A 20,234-nucleotide genomic window follows, 5' to 3' on the forward strand; every position below is an offset into this window, starting at 1 on the left:
ACTGACAGGTGCCATGAAAACAAGATTATCAGTGTTATTCACTTCACCTGTCAGTGGTCATAATGTTATGGCTGATCGGTGTATTTAGATAATAAAGAAAGCAAAGTCCTTTTCACTTCAGGCTGGTGGGTTCTGCACATTGTCTTCTCATTATATGACCGCAAGGACTTGGTCATCTACAGTTTCTTGCTTTGAAGGAAGAAGGGATATATTCAGACTTTTAAAACTATTATTTAAGTCACATTTTTCTTGGAATTGGAAAATCGAAAGGAAAAACAGCCTCCTTTTGAAAATCTGTCACTGCATGGAACAAAGTTAATGCCGGCATTAGCATATAACTAGAAAACAGAAAAGTTTGGTGTATTCAGTACCAGCGCTTCACTCACTGGCGCTGGATATTTACACAGCATTGAGACTCGGTGGAGGAGAAGAAATACAATAAACACTTAATCAGTATTCTACTAACAAACCAGAGACGAGGGAACTGGCAGCAAACCAGCCTTCAGAAACAGACTCCCGGTTGTTGGTTTCTTAAAGTTGCTTTCCTGGTTTCTATGGCAAGCTGTGGGCAATTGTGTAGTCTGTATGTGTTATTGCACTAAAAACTGGAACAGACACACATAATATATACTGACTGCGAGACTGTGCTGTTGAATAAAAAATACATAAACAATCATGGTCCATAATTTAGTCTGTCACGTGACTAATCAAACATGAATCGGTCCCATTCACCCAACTAAACCCTTTGTCTGTTTTTAAAGGGTCAACCAAATCAAATTTATATTGATGATAGACACAGGTCTCTGTTTTATCTTACTACATTGCACGTGTGGTGAGTGGCAATGACAGATTTTCTGGAGGCAGTAATGTTAAGATTTACAATGCCTATTTGTGAATGGGATTGAATGGAAAGTGAACAGCGGCCTTGTTATTTTACCTGGTGTCATAATACTATAGCTATAGTGTATATATCATCTGCAAATATGTATACAGTAGTGGATGAAGATCCTGCCACCGCTGAGGGAAGTGGCCGTAACTTGCCAAACTGGCCAGATGGGTGGGTGCGTGTGGGTCAGCAAACAGTCACCAACCCCCCAGTGTACATAGAGACGTTTGCAAATGTATACACACCCTTACGAAAAAGTCACTGAAAATTGATTCAGCAAAACAATGCATTAGGTATTTCTGAAATACTACTACTACTATTTATAATGTTAATGTATATATATACAGCATATCTGTAATTTATACACTTAGCATATACACAGTGTATATCTTGTTTTAGTTTTTTTTTCTATTATTTGTATTAGTTTCTCTGAATAGTACAATAGGTGTACCCGTTGGTTTTATTAGCATATTGCCCCACATAACACAACTAATAAAACAGGTTTTATTATGGAGCAACATGAAGGAAAGGAACTCTCCTTGGGACATTTTCATGCTGGGACATGTCTAATATGTCACATTTTAGTTGATCCCTACACAATGTATATCGTTTTTTTAATGTTTCACTTCATCTATTCTTGCTGTGATTATCAAGCACACCATGTGTAAAAGACATTGCACGCATGCTTGTATTCTCTGCAGGTCAGTAGCGGTATTTGCTCTGAAGTAAAGCCCAGATTACGCAATGAATCTAATCCTGATTAGGATTACACAGGAAACACCATGGCAACGAAAGGGAAAGACTGGGATAACGGTGACCGGGAATAACACCCCGCAGTGTGCCTGGGAGAGCCGCCAGACTGATGTGCATTCATATCCATATATATTAATAATGAAATATTGCGCTGCACTTGCCAATAATAGGTATGTAAATTGCAGCAGCTGAGCAGCCACAATGTATCCAAATCAGGGTGCGTGGGGAAGCCTTGCGGTGCCGGCTGTGTCTTAGCCCGGCTCTCCCGCAGTCGGGCTGTGTGTGTCCCCGGGGAGCAGGGCTGAACCGTGGCTAGCACAGACCGGGAGCAGGGCACAGCTGAGAGCCGCTCCTGACACACAGCCCGAAATAGCTCCTCGCATTGTTCCCGCTCAGGGCTGTCCACGTCTCCACCAGCCCTGCATGGGCGCACGGACGGGTCGCTCTTTGTGCTCCGAGTCTCCGGTGCGGCGCCGGTGCAGGACGCGCCCGGACTGAGCAGGTAAGAGCGGCTGTTGCCTCCACCGGACCCTGGTGTTGGTCCGGACCTGCTCCTGTCGTCTTGTGCAATTGGCAAAACGACCCTGTGGCAGTACATCAGCGAACAGGACCTGCACCGTAGCAAGTGTAGGCTCTTCTTTCCAGGTCATATTGTGTGTTGTGGTAGGTAGCAGTTGGGTTTAACTGCATTTTTGCAAGGCTGAATCCGTAGGCAGTTTTTATTTGATCACACTTCACTGTCTGTGCTTGAGTCCATTCAAATGCCAGCTCTCAACTGTGAGGCACTTTGTTTATGCAGTAGTATTTGAATACAGCCATTTGCGACTTCGTTGCTATTGAATCATTTCATAATTGCAGTTGTTTTGTAACATTATAAAACGAACGAAATGTATTCAGATTATGTATGACGGGCATACATTCATGACGTTTTATATAACATGTTTCGAAATTGTGTGTGAAATAGCATTATACTTAACAGAATGCATTGGCAATTTGTCTGCATGCTAAGACAAATTCTATTAATTTATTTCACATGAAAATGTGTATTTTGGATACATGGATTATCCTTCTACTCTGATAACAACCATATGTTTGCTGTAAAGACAAAGAATAAGGTGTTTACTCATTTTAAACAGCACTTTTAATGTTTAGTGCTTATGTAACATATGTTGTGAATGAGTATACCCCCCACCACCCCCAATGAAATGTATAGGCCAGACTGTAAAAGGAGAGGGAAATACTATAGGCTACTAAATGAGTAAGTATTTGTTTAGGTGCTATACTGAGCCATTCATAATCCTCCACACCAATTCCACAATGGGTCTGACATTAAATATGTAAGAACATAAGTAATTGATGTGGGTGATAAATTATAACAAATTAGTCATTTTACAATCTCTTGCAGCCATGTCAGTGAAAGGACAAGAATGCTACATGTACGACTTTTACGATGTTGACCACCCCACCGAGTTCCTGGATGCCTTCAGAGAGTTTTTCGTGGGTGGTTTATTCACAGACATTACTCTCCAGTGTGCCTCAGGACAGATATTTCAGTGTCACAAAGCAGCCCTGTCGGCCCGGAGTTCTTATTTCAAAGTGATGTTTACGGCCGACATGAGAGAGCGATCGAACAACATCATCAAGCTCCCTGGGATTGATTGTGAGGTATTGACCGCTTTGGTGAATTATGTGTATACCTCCCAGGTATGCATAACTGAGGAAAACGTCCAGAGCCTTTTGGAAGCCGCGGATCTGCTGCAGTTTGCGTCCGTGAAGAGAGCGTGCGAGGAGTTTCTGATCCGGCTCCTGGACGTCGACAACTGTCTGGGGATGCACTCGTTTGCCGAGTTCCACATCTGCCCCGAGCTGGAGAAGGAGGCCCGCAGGCTGATGCTGTGCCAGTTCGAGGATGTCACGAGGCAGGAGGAGTTCTTGGAAACTGACTTCGAGAAACTCAGCTCCATAATATCCAGAGAGAACCTCAACGTCTGGAAGGAGGAAGTTCTCTTGGAGGCCGTGGTGAAGTGGGTCACTCACGATGTGCCGGCCCGCATCGACTACGTCCAGGACTTGCTTCGCTGTATCCAGCTGGATCTGGATGAAGTCTACTTCAGGACAGCTCTGGACCTGCAGAAACGGTGTCTGCTTGGCAACGAGAAGAAGGTCCACTCTTTAATAGTACATGCATTAAAATCCAGTTGCAAAGAGATCTCTGAAAGTTCTAAGAAGCTCACCTCCAGCATGTATGTCATCGGAGGCTATTATTGGCACCCATTGTCAGAGGTACACGTGTGGGATCCAGCCACCGACACATGGATCCACGGGAAGGAAGTGCCTGACCACACCAGGGAGAGCTATAGTGTTGCGTTGCTGGGGCCCAACATCTATGTCACTGGAGGCTACCGGACAGACACTATTGAGGCCCTGGATGCAGTGTGGATTTATAATAGTGACCACGATGAGTGGACAGAGGGGAACCCCATGATTAATGCTCGGTATTACCACTGCTCAGTCGCTCTGCATGGCTGTGTCTATGCCATAGGAGGCTACAGAGGGGGTGCCCCTGCAAGGGAAACAGAGTTGTACGACCCTTTGAAGAAGAAGTGGATTCCTGTGGCAAATATGGTACAAGGTAAGACGAATTACAGGCTAAACATGCTTTATAAGTGAGTACATTTAAGGTGCCTGGACTATAAAAAGACAATATTTTGGGATCGTTAAAGGGGTGTTCAGGTCTAGGTGACTCAGATTTAGGTAAACATACAGTGACCAAACGCAGAATGGTGAAAGTGTTTTATGTGCACAGTAAAATAAAATATAAAGTCTCTGAAAGTCACAGGTTCGAAACTTTCAACGTTCAAGTGTTTTGAAAGATACCATTTTGGTCTGCCAAGCACCACTCTGTTCTTCGGATTAAAAGCACCAATAAATATGTATGACTCATAGCGCAGTCCTTTATTTAGAAAAGACCTTAAGAAATCAGACCCACGGTGACCTGCAGTAATTAGACACTAGTTTAGCACTGTGTGTACTGCACAGCCCAGCTCTCCACATGGCAGCTGAGCCTCCCACTGCAGGCAACATAAGGACAAGTCCGTTTTAATCCTCATATCTGAAAATGAAAGGAATGGAATAGCAGGATAAAAGAGTGGCATTTAGTAATAACGTAACAGGAAGACATAATACACTGGTGACATTTTAGGAAGGTGTATGTGGGTCTTTTTGGTTAATCAAATGTCTACGTCTTTATTTTGTTTAAAACCCTATAGGTGTTGGAAATGCTACTGCTTGTGTCCTGCACGACACGATCTTTGTCACAGGCGGGCATTATGGATATCGGGGAAGCTGCACTTATGAAAAGATACAAACCTACAGGGCTGATCTCAATGAGTGGAGCATAGCTACTACCAGCCCCCACCCAGGTAAGGCTTGTTACAGTTCCATACTTGACAGCTGACATTGAGGAGATGTGTATCGGGATTATTCTGAAATAAGAACTAAGGACCAAACAAAATCTGTTTCATTGTTTAATCTTGTTCTGGGGGACATACCAGTGAATCTAGTTAGCCTCAAAAACCATCTGAACACACTTGCAAATGGATTCGACCTTTCCCATTTACACACAGTGACAGAGTGGGTAGTACAGATTATTATTATTACAAATCCAGAGTGTGGTTTTACATCTGAAGAACATTGATGCTCCCTCTATTAGGTAATCCACGATATGGGGTTTATATTTAGGGTAAAACAGATACCTGGAATGAATCTGAATGCAAAATGGCTCCCTATTATGTGTTCCCTAGTGAACATGGGAATTGGCAGGGACAGGCTAAGGAGCTGTCGAATTAGGTAAACAGGCGCTCATGAGCGTGCTGTAAATCCAGGCTCTGTAGCCATGCTTTTGGGATTATGCAAAACATCGTTCGGGGAATGCTCCCAGCATTTGCTTGCTTTCAGTGTTGCATGCAAATAATTTGTAAAAACGTGCATTAATACAGTACTTCTCCAACCAACACACTGGCTTGGCCTTTAGAATTCCGCTCTGGCATTTTAAAGCTGTATCACCTTATATTCTTTTTGTTGTTTTCCACGGACAACGCAGTGTAAACATCGCAACCCTGATTCTCTCCTTTGTTACTTTGTCAGAGTACGGCCTGTGTTCGGTGGCTCTGAACGGTAAACTGTACCTGGTGGGTGGACAGACAACCATTACGGACTGCTATGACCCCGAAAAGGAAGAATGGAAGCAGATGTCTGCGATGAAGGAGAGGAGGATGGAGTGTGGGGCCGTCGTCATGAATGGCTGCATTTTTGTCACAGGGGGATACTCCTACTCGAAGGGAACCTACCTCCAGAGTATCGAGAAATATGACCCAGAGCAGGACCGGTGGGAGATAGTGGGAAGTCTGCCCAGTGCCATGAGGTCACATGGCTGTGTGTGTGTTTACAGCGTGTAGGTGCCTCTGGGTGCTCATTGGCTGCATAATAAGGCATTGCAGTGCTGGAGAGACAGACGTGTATATTTAATTGTGCGGTAAGCAGTGAGGCATGGTTTTAGAGCTACTTCCAGGTCACTCCTGTTCTTTATGCCAGCAGGAGTAATTCAAACAGTCATTGACTCCTTCAGTTATAATTTTGAATAACAAGAAAAGTAAAAAAATAATCTTTCTATCCCACAGTATGAAGTGCTAAAGAGTTAGACCTGCACATGTTTAAGGTCTTTTTTATCTTTATACATTTATATAAATATATTTTAGGTAAATTAAACTCTGCAGGAACTTTCTTCCCACAATTATGTAACATTTCCACAGACCACCAGTGTTGCACTATAATATAAGACCAAGACAGCATTTGAGTATCAGGTACATCTCTACTGACTACATACTGTCATTAAATACTGATAATTGCATTTAGTGCTGCAGTTTACTGCAGTGGACATGCATTTTAATCATTTGTGATGATGAAATTAAAAACACATATTTGCATAAAATATTACTTGTATGCTTTGAATATTTATGTATAATGTTTGGATGAAAGGAACAGCCATGTTTGCTGTGTTCAGAACTGCACTAGGTGGCACAGATACTGTCAGCAGGTTTCACTGCTCCTAGTTAGGAAATATGATTTTCACCAGCACTGCAGTGTCTGCACAGTATTCTGTTAACATGTGCACAGTATGCTAAAAAAGCACAAGGCACAATGTTTCTGTTGTGCTTTTAAACAAATATATACAAACCTTGCTTTAAAAATATAAAAAGCACAGCACTGAACATTTCTAAGATTTGTATGTTTTTACATGAATCTCACCAGTGTTTTATATCATATATCTTTTTATTTTAGAGTAATTAATGGGTTTGAAACTAGATTTCCTAGGGCAAATTAAACAGAAAATATTGTAAATGGTAGATTGTAGAGCAGATATTTTAGAAAAGATTGTTTAAATTTGTATGTGTATTTATTTATTTATTAATTCATTAATTTGCTAATTTATTCTTTTAGACTTTCCAGAAGTATTTTATGTCATGATGAGCAAATTTCAGTCCCATAAAATCAATTTACTTTTGTGTCCTCAGATACTTTCACAAGCAGGACAAAGGTGTTTTTAGATTTTTAAAAAATACACATTCATAACAATTTTGACTTTTTGGAATATATATGTTTATTTATTAATCTCAAGATTCAATAAAAGCTTTTATCTATCTGCCAATGGCAAATTGGCTTATACCAGTTATCTAGTGGGAATGTCACATCAGGTTTACATTTTTTTTATTGGTGGGTTGCAAAATTGTCCAAACCTAGGTTTGGTGAGCTGTTTATTAAAATGCTTATTTTTTGCCATCAGTAGTAAAATAACTGGAAACAAGAGTGTTACAAATGTAAAATGAACCTACTGGTAATATATATATATATATATATATATATATATATATATATATATATATATATATATATATATATATATATCACTGAGGTATATAGATATCATCATTTGTGCTGGTAATATTATTATGATGTGATTTATTTCTTACAAACATTGTACACACATATGCATGTGGTTACTGCTATAATATAGAATTGTGGTGTCAATTATAATTGTTTTGTGCAGAATTTGAATTTTGAATTTTTGGATGATTGGTAAAATACACTTATGTTGTTTATGTTGTTAATTTATAGTTACAATATATCATATAAAAATGGTAAAATAACAGCAAAATAGATTCACTATAAGTACATTTTCCCTTTATATTTTCTAAACACCCCCTCTTGTACAATATATAAACATGTACGCACGTTACATGTATGTACAAATAAAACCCATTCAATTGAATCTAATGTATCTGTGTCGTTTTGTCTAATCATCAACGTGAAATATCTATTTAGCCACTGAGACCACAGAGGTTGCATGATTTATTATAATACTAGTTGTTCCTGAAATGTGTAATAGATCTAAAAAACTGCATAATTGGCTGAAATATAAACTTGACTTCCATGATGTGGAGCACATGCGCCTAACGGGCTCCGCACAGCACAGCGCCCGACGAGGCGTTTGCCTGCAGCTCGGGTATTCTGATCCTCGGCGGGCTCCGTAGAGTCGAGCGCAGGGGCTTGTGGGACGGGAGGACATAAAGCAGCGCTACAGCAGCCGCGCCGCGCCGTGAGGGACCCTGTGGAGGTGAGCTGTGCGGTTTAACAGGCGATTATACTGAAACCTGTCATTTTATTATTGCTCACAAACGTGTACATGTGTATAGTTTTTAGGCATAAGGTCTCATTCATTTTCTATTTGCCTCGCTGTGATGCATATGTTTAGATTGCTGCGCATGTCTTGCAACTTAGCCGGTTATTTAGTTTACTTTTTTTAATTGTAATAAGTAAGCGCATCGTATGCACGGACAGCAGCACGCAAGGTGAATGTGACTTGGTTTGGTGCTGCTGTACGCGCTGTAGCCGGACGCGTTTGCGCAGTTTGGGAACCGGCGAGAGCAAAACGTGGACGCCTCATGTTCCGCGGAAGTGCCGCCGGTCCGACCGAGTCAAGGCGCATGCGTGCCCGTGTTTGGGGTTTCGCTTCAGTGGTGTAGTTTGCATTATCAGACGTGAGCGATGTCTCAGTGACTTGCATCCGATCCTGTGAGCCGCAGTAGTGTGTGTCCAGTCCGTCCATGGCGAGGGAGGCATCGTGTCCGATAAGGTGCTGATCTACGGTGTGTTCATGTTTCAGATTTAAAGATGGCAGAAAACAATCAGGAGATGACGCCCATGGAGAAAAAAGTGGCTGAACAGATTGAGGTAAGATGCTGTATTGTAAAGGGTACATTGGGGGGGGGGAGGCAGATTTTAAAGAGGTTTTCCATTCTGACAAATGCTTATTTTTCTCTTTCTCTTCCCGCAGTATTACTTCAGTGATCACAATCTCCCAAGAGACAAATTCCTCAAAGAACAAATACAGCTCGATGATGGATGGGTGTCTCTTGAAACCATGATTAAATTCAACAGGTACTCATTTCTGCTAATGTGACGTATGAATATTTAGATTTAGGGGTGGAAGTGATTTTTCTCTCTGTATGGGACTCAAAGACCTTACTTTAAACAGTGATGCTGTTAAAGAAGGGTTTAGTGATGTACTTTAAGGATGAAACGGACCGCTCTTGCACCCCTCGGCCCCCTCTGTGACGCCACACGCTTGAAACGGGCCGTCTTCATCTCCGTCCTCCCCTCAGGTTGAGCCGACTGACCACGGATTTCAAAGTCATCGTGGAGGCGTTGAAAAAATCCCAGTCTGGACTTCTGGAGATACATGAAGATGGAACCAAAATCAGGAGGTCCCTCGAAAAGCCCCTGCCAGAAGTAAACGACGAGTACAAAGATGGAGTGAAACACAGATCGGTCTACATGGTAAGTGACCAATTCTTTCATGCATGCTTTGGATGATTACAATCGAAGTGGTTTACTAATGAGGACCCCTTACTGTTAAATGATTTTGTATTTTTATTTCAGAAAGGCTTTCCCCTGGATGCCACCCTAGATGACTTGAAGGAATGGTTGGATGGCAAGGGAAAAATTGAAAGTATTCAAATGAGAAGGAACTTGCAAAGGCAATTCAAGGTAAGGATGTGAAAGGGCAACAAAGCTAGAATTGCATGTACGATTTGAAAATCTTCCTCTTAGTGGTTTATGATTTTTCCTTTCGGTCTCCTGTAGGGATCGGTATTCATCGTTTTTGATACGGATGCATCCGCAAAGCAGTTCGTCCAGCTGCCGGATTTGAAATATAAGGACAATGAAACGGTTGTCCTTTTAAAGTAGGTATTTCATAATTCTGGGCGGACTAAAGCTTCAGCAAGTGCATAAGTGTCTTTTTACTGTTGGCTTTAATAAGCGGTGGAGCTCTCCTGATGGTCTTTTTGTTGGTTGTAGGGAAGATTACTATGTGAAGAAAAATGAGGAGCGGAAACAATACAGAGCTGAAGCCAAGGCTAAAGCAAAGCAGTAAGTGTTTCATTTCTTGCAATTTTATCTGTATTTATCTCCAGCTGCAAGTCTTTAATCTACTAGTCTTTTAAAAGATTTAACTGGTAACTACAAAAGATGCTAAGGTTGTATTTTGCCCGTTACATTTTCAATACTTCACTGTATTAGAGTAAAGCTTGCAAAAGTTTCTGTAAATCCCGATTTTAGGTCTTAAATGCAACTCCCAATTTTCTGTTCTTCAGAGAGAAAGAAGAAAAGCAGAAACAAGCCGAAGATGAAGAGATGGTAGGATTTTTGAATTGATTGTGTTGTATTGCAGCTCAGTGTGAAAACTTGCATTTCTTAATAGGTAACTTAATTCACGGACAAAGTGCTTTTATTTCCCTTTTGTAGAAATCTCTGGATGAACAGACCGGCTGCTTGCTGAAGTTTTCAGGAGAACTTGAGCAGACCTCCAGGGAAGACTTCCACGAGATATTTGCTAGCCATGGACAAATCAAATGGATTGATTTCATTAGAGGTGCTAAGGAGGTAAGACATGACTGATTTAAATGTCCTTGTTCTGCATTGGTTTGTAATGGTTTGATATGAATGGTAGAAATGTAAGTGAAGTGTATTTTAACCCACTCCTACAGCAAGCTGCTCATTCACACCAAAGAGTGTTTAATGTGCTTCAGTTTATTCTGTTCAAGCTATATTTGGACTCGATTGTAACTTGTTGACTCAATCCCTTCAGGGCACCATCCTATTCAAGGCCAGTGCGAAGGAAGCCCTTGACAAGGCCACCGAGGCTAATGGAGGGAACTTGCAGATCAAGAAAAAGGACATCAAGTGGGAGGTGCTGGAGGGCGACGTGGAGAAAGAGATGCTGAAAAAGATAATCGAAGATCAGCAGGAAACGATGAACAAACGGAGAGGACGAGGTACTTGCTGCGTTCTCTAAGCTACATCGCGTCGAGGTAGGCGAGGAAAAGGGCAATCTTGTTGAATGTTAACTTTGAATTTGTTGCAGGTGGTCGGAAATTTGGAGGACGAGGGAGGGGTGGACGCAGAGACCGTGACCGAGGAGGAAGAGATCAGGGAAAAACGCATTACCAAGGGAAGAAGACTAAATTTGATAGTGAAGAAGAGGAGGATGCAGGTGAGTGACCGAGTATATTGATAGTTTGTGGTGCTGATGTCATGCACAGACCATAGAATCTACTAGAAGTATGTAACTTCAGAAATGCTCTGTATCCATCTGGAAATGTATTTATTTAAAGGGGTCTTAGACTTTTTACAGCTGTATTCTCATTTATTTACGTTCCAATAGTTTAACAGGCATAATAACCTTGAGTGGTATTACTTGAAGGAATACAAATCAGTATACACTCAGTGAAAATGTATATATTTATTTCTCTTTGAATATCCTTGGAACTCTTAATACCTTTTGTTAAAAAAAAAAAAAAAAACCCACTGGATTACAGTATTGTGAGTTGAGTTAATCTCTCTCTTCTCCTAGCTCCTGCAAGCCCAAAGAAGAGAGCTCTGGAGGCTAAATCTGAAGATGTTGATGAACCAGCTGCCAAACAAATCAAAACTGAAATCAAACCCGAAATCAAAACTGAAAACGGTTCTGAGAAACAGTGATGCAGTCATCTTTATTTGTATGGGAATCTTTTAAATCCATTCCGGTGGAGGCCTCACGTCGTGGAGAAGCGTATGAAATCCACCTCAATGTCAACCTGCAGTGAGAATGTAATGATTGGATAAAATTGTAAAATATACAACCTTTTTTGTTTGCCCCCCCCACCCTATCTCTCAAATCTTATGGGCACTAGAGTTGGCAGATGTGTGCATGTTGTGATGCAGGATTACAACAATTTGAAGAGGCCTGCTAGATTTTATTTTGTCACTTTGGAAACTGATCGGTATATAGTTTTAAAGCGTTGCCTGCTGCAGCATTTGATGCCTTTGCTCACTCCAGGAATTAATTCATGGACAGAGGTTATAAAGCTTATGTTAGTATGTAAGCCTTCTCTCCTTTCAGTCCTTGAGACTACAGCTATCTTGGTAAAAGCGCTGTTACCCATTTTTTTGTTTTTGTTTAATGTATAAACTAGATTTTTGTATCCAAACCATTTCATTTTGATTTTGGTCATAGGAGTGTATGATCCTGGTTATAAGAAACCTGAATGGCTTCTTCCTCTGTTGCTATCCACCCCTTTTGCCAGTCATGTACACTTCCTTTATTAAAAAAAAAAAAGTAAAACCTTAAGTTGCCTTCCTTTTTAAAATCATGTTTGCAAAGTGCACTGTATCATTAAATTACTGTATAAACCAGCTTAAAGTGAATGGTTACTGGTCTTGCCTACAGTCTGAAACTTACCGATTTCTTTTTATGGAACTTGTATGTTGCTGGCAAGTCGTATCTAAGCTCTGTAGAGAGGGGAAACGAAATGCAAGATGCTAGTTTTTATTATTTTTTAAAACAAAAACCATGCATGTTGTGGATTTAAATGATTCCTTACCTGCTAATACTTCCATTTTGACTTTCCAATCACTCGCTTTCTTTTGGATGTGCTAAAAACAAATATACATCCATTACAATAGAGTGGCTCCGTTCTGTGGACTTCTCACCTACACATTCATTGTAATACTTACTTCTCGTGTTGATGTCTTATGAAGGGAATACACCGCATTGCTTGCCATGTTTAATGCTGTTTTGAGAAAGTGCATGTCCATACCTGGTAATTACAGATGAGAGATTGGGAGCTCCAGATGCCATGAAATGAAGGAAAAAGCCTCTGAGAAATAACATTTGTATTTCTTCATTAAAATTCTGAATTGCAATTTATGACCAGACAACTAAAATGTTTATATACTATATTCACCCCTCTAAATTAAAGTGCTAATATGCTTCACCAGTGGTAGCTGAAATATTGTATTTACACATTCTCTATGTACAACCCACAGATTAAGGTGGGGTTAATGATGCAAGCACTAACTATTGATTTACTGACCTTTATTGTGTTTGGTTCCAAATGGTGGATTCATGATGACTGTATCAAACTTATTGTAGAATCTGTCGGACTCCAACGAGCAGACGTCACACTGAACCATGTCTATGTTTGTGAGCTCGAACTCTTCTGCATTCCTGCTAAATATCTCCAACGCATCTTCATCAATGTCAAAGCCCACGCACAGCCTGTAAAGCATAGGGGAGGGGGTTCATGTCAGATGAGAGTGCACTTTCAACACATTGAGTGCAACATGGTATTTAATTGTCAACAGTACTTAAGGCTTCAACACCCACACACACGTAATACATACTTTATTTGTACGATGTTTAGCAAGTCGACACTAACACGCATCCTCAAATCACTACATTAGACTAGTTGCAGTTGCTCTCTGGTAATGCCACTGCCTAAATAACACTCAACTGATTCAATAAAAACAAATATCTTGCATAAAGCCTACGGAAAGAACTGGAAAAAATATACTTGTATTAAAACGTGCACCTTAATGATTACATTAACAGTGCAAGGCGTAAGAAGTAACTAAACCACAGACACCCTGGAGGTCTAGTTTGCTTCTGATGAGCAGAGCTGTAGATAAAAATGCTACATTCTACACAGTTGCATCAATAGAAATATAGACTGGGGTATGAATTTAACCAGAGTAGCTGGACAGTCAAGGCCTGGATCTTCTCGGCACTGTTTGATCAGGACACTTACCCTGCATCTAGCATGGCAGCGCCGACGCTGAGAACGCCACAGCCACATCCCAGATCTGCCACCAACCTGCTTTCAATGTCATCGAAGGAGTTGTGGATGGTATAAAGCATACGGGCTTCAAACAGAATAAGAATAAATCAATCAATAAACCTCCAGCAACTGCACATGGGTGTTAATCTGACAGAGAGCATCATGCCCCTGGTATGCAGTGTGAAAGCCTCACCGGCGATGTGGGGGCTGGTGGGGTACTGCTCGAGAAGCAGCTTTGGGTCTTCAAACACATCGACCTGCTGTAGGCAGCTTTCCAGCTCCTTCAGTTTCATGTCTGCAATTCTTTTATATGGATTAGATTGCAATTAGGACCCTGGAAAACATGAAAAAATAAAGACACTTAGTTTAGAAGTAACCTTATCTTGTAAAAGGGTTTAATATTGTATTAGGGAAAAACTAATCAGCTGTAGTTTCTCTTGCAGTATATTTTACTTTCTTTACAAAACACATTAATCTGTAGCTACATTTCCTCAAACGAGGGGGTAACATTACATTTCACGCATGTACTTAATATACACCTTGACAATCAGCTAGACAATTGTGAGAGTACCTGCCATGTGACGTCCTCCTTCGTCTGTTCACCTAGGACGAAACAAGGTATACAATCTTTAATATGAGGAGAATGAACATTAAAACCATTAGTTATCCCTCATTATAAAATTAAACACTGACAAAACGGTGCATTTTTTACATAAAACGCTATTGTAAAACGTGGATATCGAAATTCAGTTTACCTTCCTTAATCAGGACAAATGTCACGTAAAAGCAAAAAATATTGTATATTTCTCTCCCTCTTTCAAATACCCGTAGTCACTTTGTTATTTTGTGCTGTTTTATCGATTGTGCAGTGAAACACATGTAAAGTGCTGTATAGTTTCCATGCTGCAACCCAAGGCGGAAGCACGGAGGGTAAACACGGAGCCACAGCAAAAGCGGTCCGGGCGAAACACAGACACGACCAGCCGGTTCCTACCGCTCATTTAGGCTCATTTCATCTGTCGAGCTCACTTCTGTTATTATCTATCACCTATTATCTATTATATATTATCTATTATTATTTAATTATCTGCGCTGTAAATGAAGTTTCCAAAACTGCTAACAGTTTTCCGATCGGAGCTATGGATCATGGGATATCGCCAACAAACCTCTTGATCTGTGCAGGTTTATAACTCCTGACGGGCGGCAGATAGGATGATGGTCACTATAGAACTTGGATAGGAAACCATATGGGCTGTATCCATGCATGACCTTGAACTTGACCTCTGACCTCTCCTTCAAGGTCAAATCAGGTTTTCTCGCATTTCAGGGTTACACTGTGCACAATCCACCAAAGTCACCATGAACCATGTCATAGGGGCCCAGATGTGTTCTTTTGAAAAAATAATGTTTGAACTTTGACCTTTCAATTAAATGTTATGTATGATCTATCTGAAAATATAGGCCAGGCCTATACCATGACCTTTGACCTTCCTGTAAGGTCAAATTAAATATGGTCTCATAAATCCTTCCACAGAAGAGCTATCAAGCTGCTTCAAAAGCTACAGTTCTTTCAAATACATTTAACATGCTGAACTGCTTATATTCGTCAGATACTCCTTTAAATGGCCTTTAAACGCAGATGAAGTTTCCAGCAACTTCTAAATCTAGTGGTTTATTGTGGATGTTTTGATTACACATGTCACGAACAGGGCATAAATCACAGATAAAAGGGGAATAACACAATATCATGTGAGCTATGTTAAACAGACGCCGTCATAATTCAGACCATTACTCTCTCTGACACAGATGAGCAGAATCATTTTTCATCTCATAACATTCAAATGATGACTACAGGCACATATGAAGCAAGACACATGGAAAGGAAATGTGGGAGCCGCCTTGAACCTGCTGGAGTAGCCAGCTGTCAAGTCATAAAATGATGACATGACAAGGGAGGAGCATAAGAGTTGGTGCGACTCTTATGAAACCGGTGACAGTCCCAAAAACCACAGCGGAGCCTGAGGTCGCGCTGTCAGGAGGGGAAGCGGGTCGGACGGTCGCGCCGGAGCAGCTGTAGCGCACACGGGCCCGCTCCCAGCCCCGGGAGATATCGCGAGAAACCCCGATACCTCCGCAGCAAGACAACAAAAATAAATCCTGCTCACAGCCGGAGTGCATGATGGCGGCGTCGCTGCTGCGCCGGGACAAGAAATCAACAGCCGCCCATCTGAAGGCCGAGCTCAACCGGACTGACAACAGCTCGGGCGTCCTCCAGCTGCAAGAGCTGTTAGACCGCGTTTTCAACCCGGAGAGGCCGGCAGGCGACACCGAGGCCCTAGAGTGGTGCAAAGCCCTCCTGGCAGGGGGGGACGGGTTCGAGGAGTTCTGCAAGACGGTCCGCTCGTATGACAACGCCACTCTGTGCGGCTTGGTGTGGACGGCCAACTTCGTGGCGTACCGCTGCCGGACCTGTGGCATTTCTCCGTGCATGTCACTGTGCGCCGAGTGCTTCAACAACGGCGACCACACGGGCCATGACTTCAACATGTTCCGGAGCCAGGCCGGCGGGGCCTGCGACTGCGGGGACAGTAATGTCATGCGTGAAAGTGGGTGAGTGACACAAGGAAGTGCAGCCACACACCGAGACTGATGGCTGCTCCGTGGCTGTGGCTTTAGAGAGTGTGCAAGTCGGGTTCATTTTGATTTAAGCAGCAGACCTGTGCGGGATAAATACACTGCACACACATCCAGTTGGGCCAAGTCTAGATCACTCATTGACAGTCAGTGTTGGTGCATGTGTAATCTGTTCCTCTAATGGGACTAATGGGCACCGTATTTCTCGTTTGCATTTTTTTTTCCCCTTGCCTATATAATGAAATTAAGGGGGGATTCTTGCGCATGAGTGACGTTTCTGAGTTGATCGTGTACGGATTGATTTTTAGTGCTCGTCAGTGTTAGACACGCACAGAAATGCGCATGTCAGGAATTTGAACCATGCCCACGTCAAGTTGTTGTCAAATAAGAGAGATTGGCAGCACAGTCATTGCTCGGCACAGTAATAAACGAAAGTGTATCTAAGGTCAGGTCACTTGATTGATAACAGACCATACATGCATGGGGTAATGGTAATCTGTTTATGAACAATCTTGATATTTCACCTGCTTTTTAATGTTAACTCTACAGAGATGTGTTAGCAGCGCCTTGCTCTTTGGGGCCCAAGGAAGATAGGAGTAGGCAGAAGCAGCTGACACCGGCTAGATCTAACGCATGTGTATTGAGCAACTTGTGTGCATGTCTATGTGCCAGGCATGATGACACCAGACACAACAAGGACCTTTTGTTTATTCATTTTTATTATATACAAATCCTATTTACTATATATTTTTATCACTCTCTGAATACATTTGTCCTGAGTGACAGTAGGTTGTGGTACACCAGCATCATAAACCTACCTGTTGAACTCCGTATTAGGCTTCAGTGGGGATGATTGTACAACACACGCATGGTGGACTTAGGGTGTCAAACTAAACCTTTCTATATTTAGAGTATGAAGGAGACTGACAGTGGAAAGGATCAGTTTTTAAACCACACACATTGTTGAATGCAAGTTTCCCATCCAACAGAAGGCAGTGCCAATCTCTGAATAATGTGATTGGTTGTCCAAAAAGCTTAACACATCAGTGGAAGACAACACCACGTAACCATTAATGTATAATGTTTTATAGTACAAATAAGGGCAATGCATAGGTAGGTATTGATAATAGTAGTGAATGTTATATTTCAGGTGAGTTAAAATATTATTTTTTATGGATCGGGATCACAGGATTGTGTTAACAATTAAGCCAGTAACAGAAAAGGAAGTATATGCCTCTGTGTACGTTTTAGTTTTTTGCCTTCAAGTTAATTTTTTTTTTTTTTTTTGGTGCTTTAAAATGTTAAAATTATGTATATATTCAGAAGGCTTTTAGCAAATTTGCACTCATAAGTGTAGGCTAATTGGCAAATTGAAAGCCACAGGATGGTAACGTACAAACTAAAGGAAAATTATAGGAAAAAAAGTGTCTCAGTAAGGTTTTGGGCACCACGATCTACCAGAACAGCTTTAATGCTCTCGGGACAGATTCTATGAGTCTCTGAACTCTACTGGAGGGATGAACACCATTCTTTCAACAGATATTCCCTCATTTGGTGTTTTGATGATGGTGGTGGAGAGCGCTGTCTAACATGTTGGTCCAAATTCTCACATAGGTGATCAATTGGGTTGAGATCTGGTGACTGCGAAGGCCATAGCATATGATTCACATCATTTTCATACTCATCACACCATTCAGTGAGCCCTCGTGCCCTGTGGATGGGGCATTGTCATCCTGGAAGAGGCCACTCCCATCAGGATAGAAATGTGTCACCATAGGATAAAGCCGATCACTCAGAATAACTTTGTAATGATTTGCAGTGACCCTTCCCTCTAAGGGGACAAGTGGACCCAAACCAAGCCAGGAAAATGCCCCCCACAGCATAATAGAGCCTCCGGACCCCCTCACTGTAGGGGTCCAGCAGTCAGGCCTGTACCCTTCTCTTGGTGTCGCCACACATGAACTCGCCCACTTGTCGAGAATATGGTGAAGGATGACTCATCTGACCAGATCACTTTTTCCACATCTCTATAGACCAGTGCCTATGTTGCCCCAGTAATGACAACTCTTTCAAAGTCACTTAGATCCTGTCCTCTTGCCATCTTGATCCAAAATCGAGGTCGACTTTGCCTGCTCAGCATTTGTATACATGCCATGGAGTATGGTCAGATGTTAATTGCTTAATTGTATCATGCAGTACACCTGTTTGGAGGCATCTGCATTCGTTCCTCCACTCATTTATTCAGGTTTTTCCTTTAATTTGTCACCCGTCTGTATGTATTTGAATTGAGAAAAGGTAGTGATCAGAAAGCAGTACAGATATGAGGAGAAAACTTAGTCAGGGTTGACTTAAATCCTTAGTCACACTGGTGTTTGTGCTATATTTCCATGACCCAGACCCTGGTATAAGGATCAAACTTGTTTAATCTTAATTATAGGCAAGATTCTATTTAACAGTCAAACTAACAGTTTGACATTCTTTTCTGACTTTTAAGCTCTTTGTTTGCAATGTATCAGTTTGTACTCCATTCCTGTAATGCAGCAGAGTTTATGCTGCTCAAAGTATATAACAGTGGCATGACCTGGAGAATACATAATTTTTTGAGGATGCCCAAAGGGGTGTAGGATCCCAAACGATCACCTGGAAAGAACATAGTGTTTTTTTCTTGTCTGAAAAACCGTTGCACATGTACAGTGAGGGGAAAAAAGTATTTGATCCCCTGCTGATTTTGTACGTTTGCCCACTGACAAAGAAATGATCAGTCTATAATTTTAATGGTAGGTGTATTTTAACAGTGAGAGACGGAATAACAACAAAAAAATCCAGAAAAATGCATTTCAAAAAAGTTATAAATTGATTTGCATGTCAATGAGGGAAATAAGTATTTGACCCCCTATCAATCGGCAAGATTTCTGGCTCCCAGGTGTCTTTTATACAGGTAACGAGCTGAGATTAGGAGCACTCTCTTAAAGGGAGTCTGAAGTTCAGGCCCGTCTGAAGTTTGCCAATGAACATCTGAATGATTCAGAGGAGAACTGGGTGAAAGTGTTGTGGTCAGATGAGACCAAAATCGAGCTCTTTGGCATCAACTCAACTCGCCGTGTTGGGAGGAGGAGGAATGACCCCAAGAACACCATCCCCACCGTCAAACATGGAGGTGGAAACATTATGCTTTGGGGGTGTTTTTCTGCTAAGGGGACAGGACAACTGCACCGCATCAAAGGGACGATGGACGGGGCCATGTACCGTCAAATCTTGGGTGAGAACCTCCTTCCCTCAGCCAGGGCATTGAAAATGGGTCGTGGATGGGTATTCCAGCATGACAATGACCCAAAACACACAGCCAAGGCAACAAAGGAGTGGCTCAAGAAGAAGCACATTAAGGTCCTGGAGTGGCCTAGCCAGTCTCCAGACCTTAATCCCATAGAAAATCTGTGGAGGGAGCTGAAGGTTCGAGTTGCCAAACGTCAGCCTCGAAACCTTAATGACTTGGAGTGGGACAAAATCCCTCCTGAGATGTGTGCAAACCTGGTGGCCAACTACAAGAAACATCTGACCTCTGTGATTGCCAACAAGGGTTTTGCCACCAAGTACTAAGTCGAAGGGGTCAAATACTTATTTCCCTCATTAACATGCAAATCAATGTATAACTTTGTTGAAATGTGTTTTTCTGGATTTTGTTGTTATTCTGTCTCTCACTGTTAAAATACACCTACCATTAAAATTATAGACTCATCATTTCT

General features: G+C 41.7%; 4 protein-coding genes across 8 annotated transcripts in view; 3 read left to right on the plus strand and 1 right to left on the minus strand.

The window, feature by feature from the left end:
* The first annotated feature begins 1,689 nt into the window (after positions 1 to 1,689).
* On the plus strand, positions 1,690 to 7,529 carry klhl23 (kelch-like family member 23). 2 transcript variants are annotated; one of them, XM_066688171.1, is made up of 4 exons: positions 1,690 to 2,141; positions 3,045 to 4,271; positions 4,909 to 5,061; positions 5,786 to 7,529. In XM_066688171.1, exons 2-4 carry the CDS (start codon positions 3,047 to 3,049, stop codon positions 6,094 to 6,096), a joined length of 1,689 nt encoding a protein of 562 aa, XP_066544268.1. In that variant the 5' UTR covers positions 1,690 to 2,141; positions 3,045 to 3,046; the 3' UTR covers positions 6,097 to 7,529. The 2 variants fall into 2 exon arrangements, with proteins under 2 accessions (XP_066544268.1, XP_066544269.1); XM_066688172.1 differs by lacking the exon at positions 1,690 to 2,141 and adding an exon at positions 2,151 to 2,302.
* Positions 7,530 to 8,212: 683 nt separating this feature from the next.
* ssb (small RNA binding exonuclease protection factor La) lies at positions 8,213 to 12,433 on the plus strand. The gene is made up of 12 exons (XM_066687440.1): positions 8,213 to 8,312; positions 8,862 to 8,929; positions 9,033 to 9,136; positions 9,361 to 9,535; positions 9,638 to 9,745; positions 9,842 to 9,942; positions 10,058 to 10,129; positions 10,354 to 10,396; positions 10,505 to 10,642; positions 10,848 to 11,034; positions 11,124 to 11,252; positions 11,613 to 12,433. The coding sequence occupies exons 2-12, from the start codon at positions 8,870 to 8,872 to the stop codon at positions 11,738 to 11,740; spliced, it is 1,245 nt and encodes a 414-aa protein (XP_066543537.1). The 5' UTR covers positions 8,213 to 8,312; positions 8,862 to 8,869; the 3' UTR covers positions 11,741 to 12,433.
* Positions 11,487 to 14,803, minus strand: mettl5 (methyltransferase 5, N6-adenosine). Its single transcript, XM_066687441.1, has 9 exons — positions 14,613 to 14,803; positions 14,429 to 14,460; positions 14,051 to 14,191; positions 13,828 to 13,942; positions 13,114 to 13,298; positions 12,755 to 12,837; positions 12,622 to 12,673; positions 12,480 to 12,529; positions 11,487 to 11,835 (listed from the first exon to the last, which is right to left on the minus strand). Exons 3-9 carry the CDS (start codon positions 14,148 to 14,150, stop codon positions 11,794 to 11,796), a joined length of 627 nt encoding a protein of 208 aa, XP_066543538.1. The 5' UTR covers positions 14,151 to 14,191; positions 14,429 to 14,460; positions 14,613 to 14,803; the 3' UTR covers positions 11,487 to 11,793.
* Positions 14,804 to 15,839: 1,036 nt separating this feature from the next.
* Positions 15,840 to 20,234, plus strand: part of ubr3 (ubiquitin protein ligase E3 component n-recognin 3) — a 62,803-nt gene continuing 58,408 nt past the window's right edge. For 2 of the 4 annotated variants that reach the window (XM_066688550.1, XM_066688551.1), the window contains exon 1: positions 15,840 to 16,467. In XM_066688550.1, coding sequence (XP_066544647.1) covers positions 16,034 to 16,467 — 434 coding nt within the window. In that variant the 5' untranslated portion in view covers positions 15,840 to 16,033. The remainder of the gene's footprint in view (positions 16,468 to 20,234) is intronic. The other 2 variants (XM_066688552.1, XM_066688553.1) reach the window with 1 other exon arrangement.

The sequence above is a fragment of the Amia ocellicauda genome, chromosome 16 (genome assembly GCF_036373705.1).
Source record: "Amia ocellicauda isolate fAmiCal2 chromosome 16, fAmiCal2.hap1, whole genome shotgun sequence".
NCBI lineage: Eukaryota > Metazoa > Chordata > Actinopteri > Amiiformes > Amiidae > Amia > Amia ocellicauda.

Excerpts from the sequence above, each read along its gene's own strand:
- ssb (XM_066687440.1), top strand. The coding sequence starts at position 8,870 with ATGGCAGAAAACAATCAGGAGATGACGCCCATGGAGAAAAAAGTGGCT. Across the intron at positions 9,536-9,637 it reads AACACAGATCGGTCTACATG|AAAGGCTTTCCCCTGGATGC; the intron begins GTAAGTGACCAA and ends TTTTTATTTCAG. Across the intron at positions 10,397-10,504 it reads AAGCCGAAGATGAAGAGATG|AAATCTCTGGATGAACAGAC; the intron begins GTAGGATTTTTG and ends TCCCTTTTGTAG.
- mettl5 (XM_066687441.1), bottom strand. The coding sequence starts at position 14,150 with ATGAAACTGAAGGAGCTGGAAAGCTGCCTACAGCAGGTCGATGTGTTT. Across the intron at positions 12,838-13,113 it reads TGGAACCAAACACAATAAAG|GTATGGACATGCACTTTCTC; the intron begins GTCAGTAAATCA and ends TGTAATTACCAG. Across the intron at positions 11,836-12,479 it reads AGTTCCATAAAAAGAAATCG|GTTGACATTGAGGTGGATTT; the intron begins GTAAGTTTCAGA and ends TTCTCACTGCAG.
- klhl23 (XM_066688171.1), top strand. The coding sequence starts at position 3,047 with ATGTCAGTGAAAGGACAAGAATGCTACATGTACGACTTTTACGATGTT. Across the intron at positions 4,272-4,908 it reads TGTGGCAAATATGGTACAAG|GTGTTGGAAATGCTACTGCT; the intron begins GTAAGACGAATT and ends AAAACCCTATAG. Across the intron at positions 5,062-5,785 it reads TACTACCAGCCCCCACCCAG|AGTACGGCCTGTGTTCGGTG; the intron begins GTAAGGCTTGTT and ends TTACTTTGTCAG.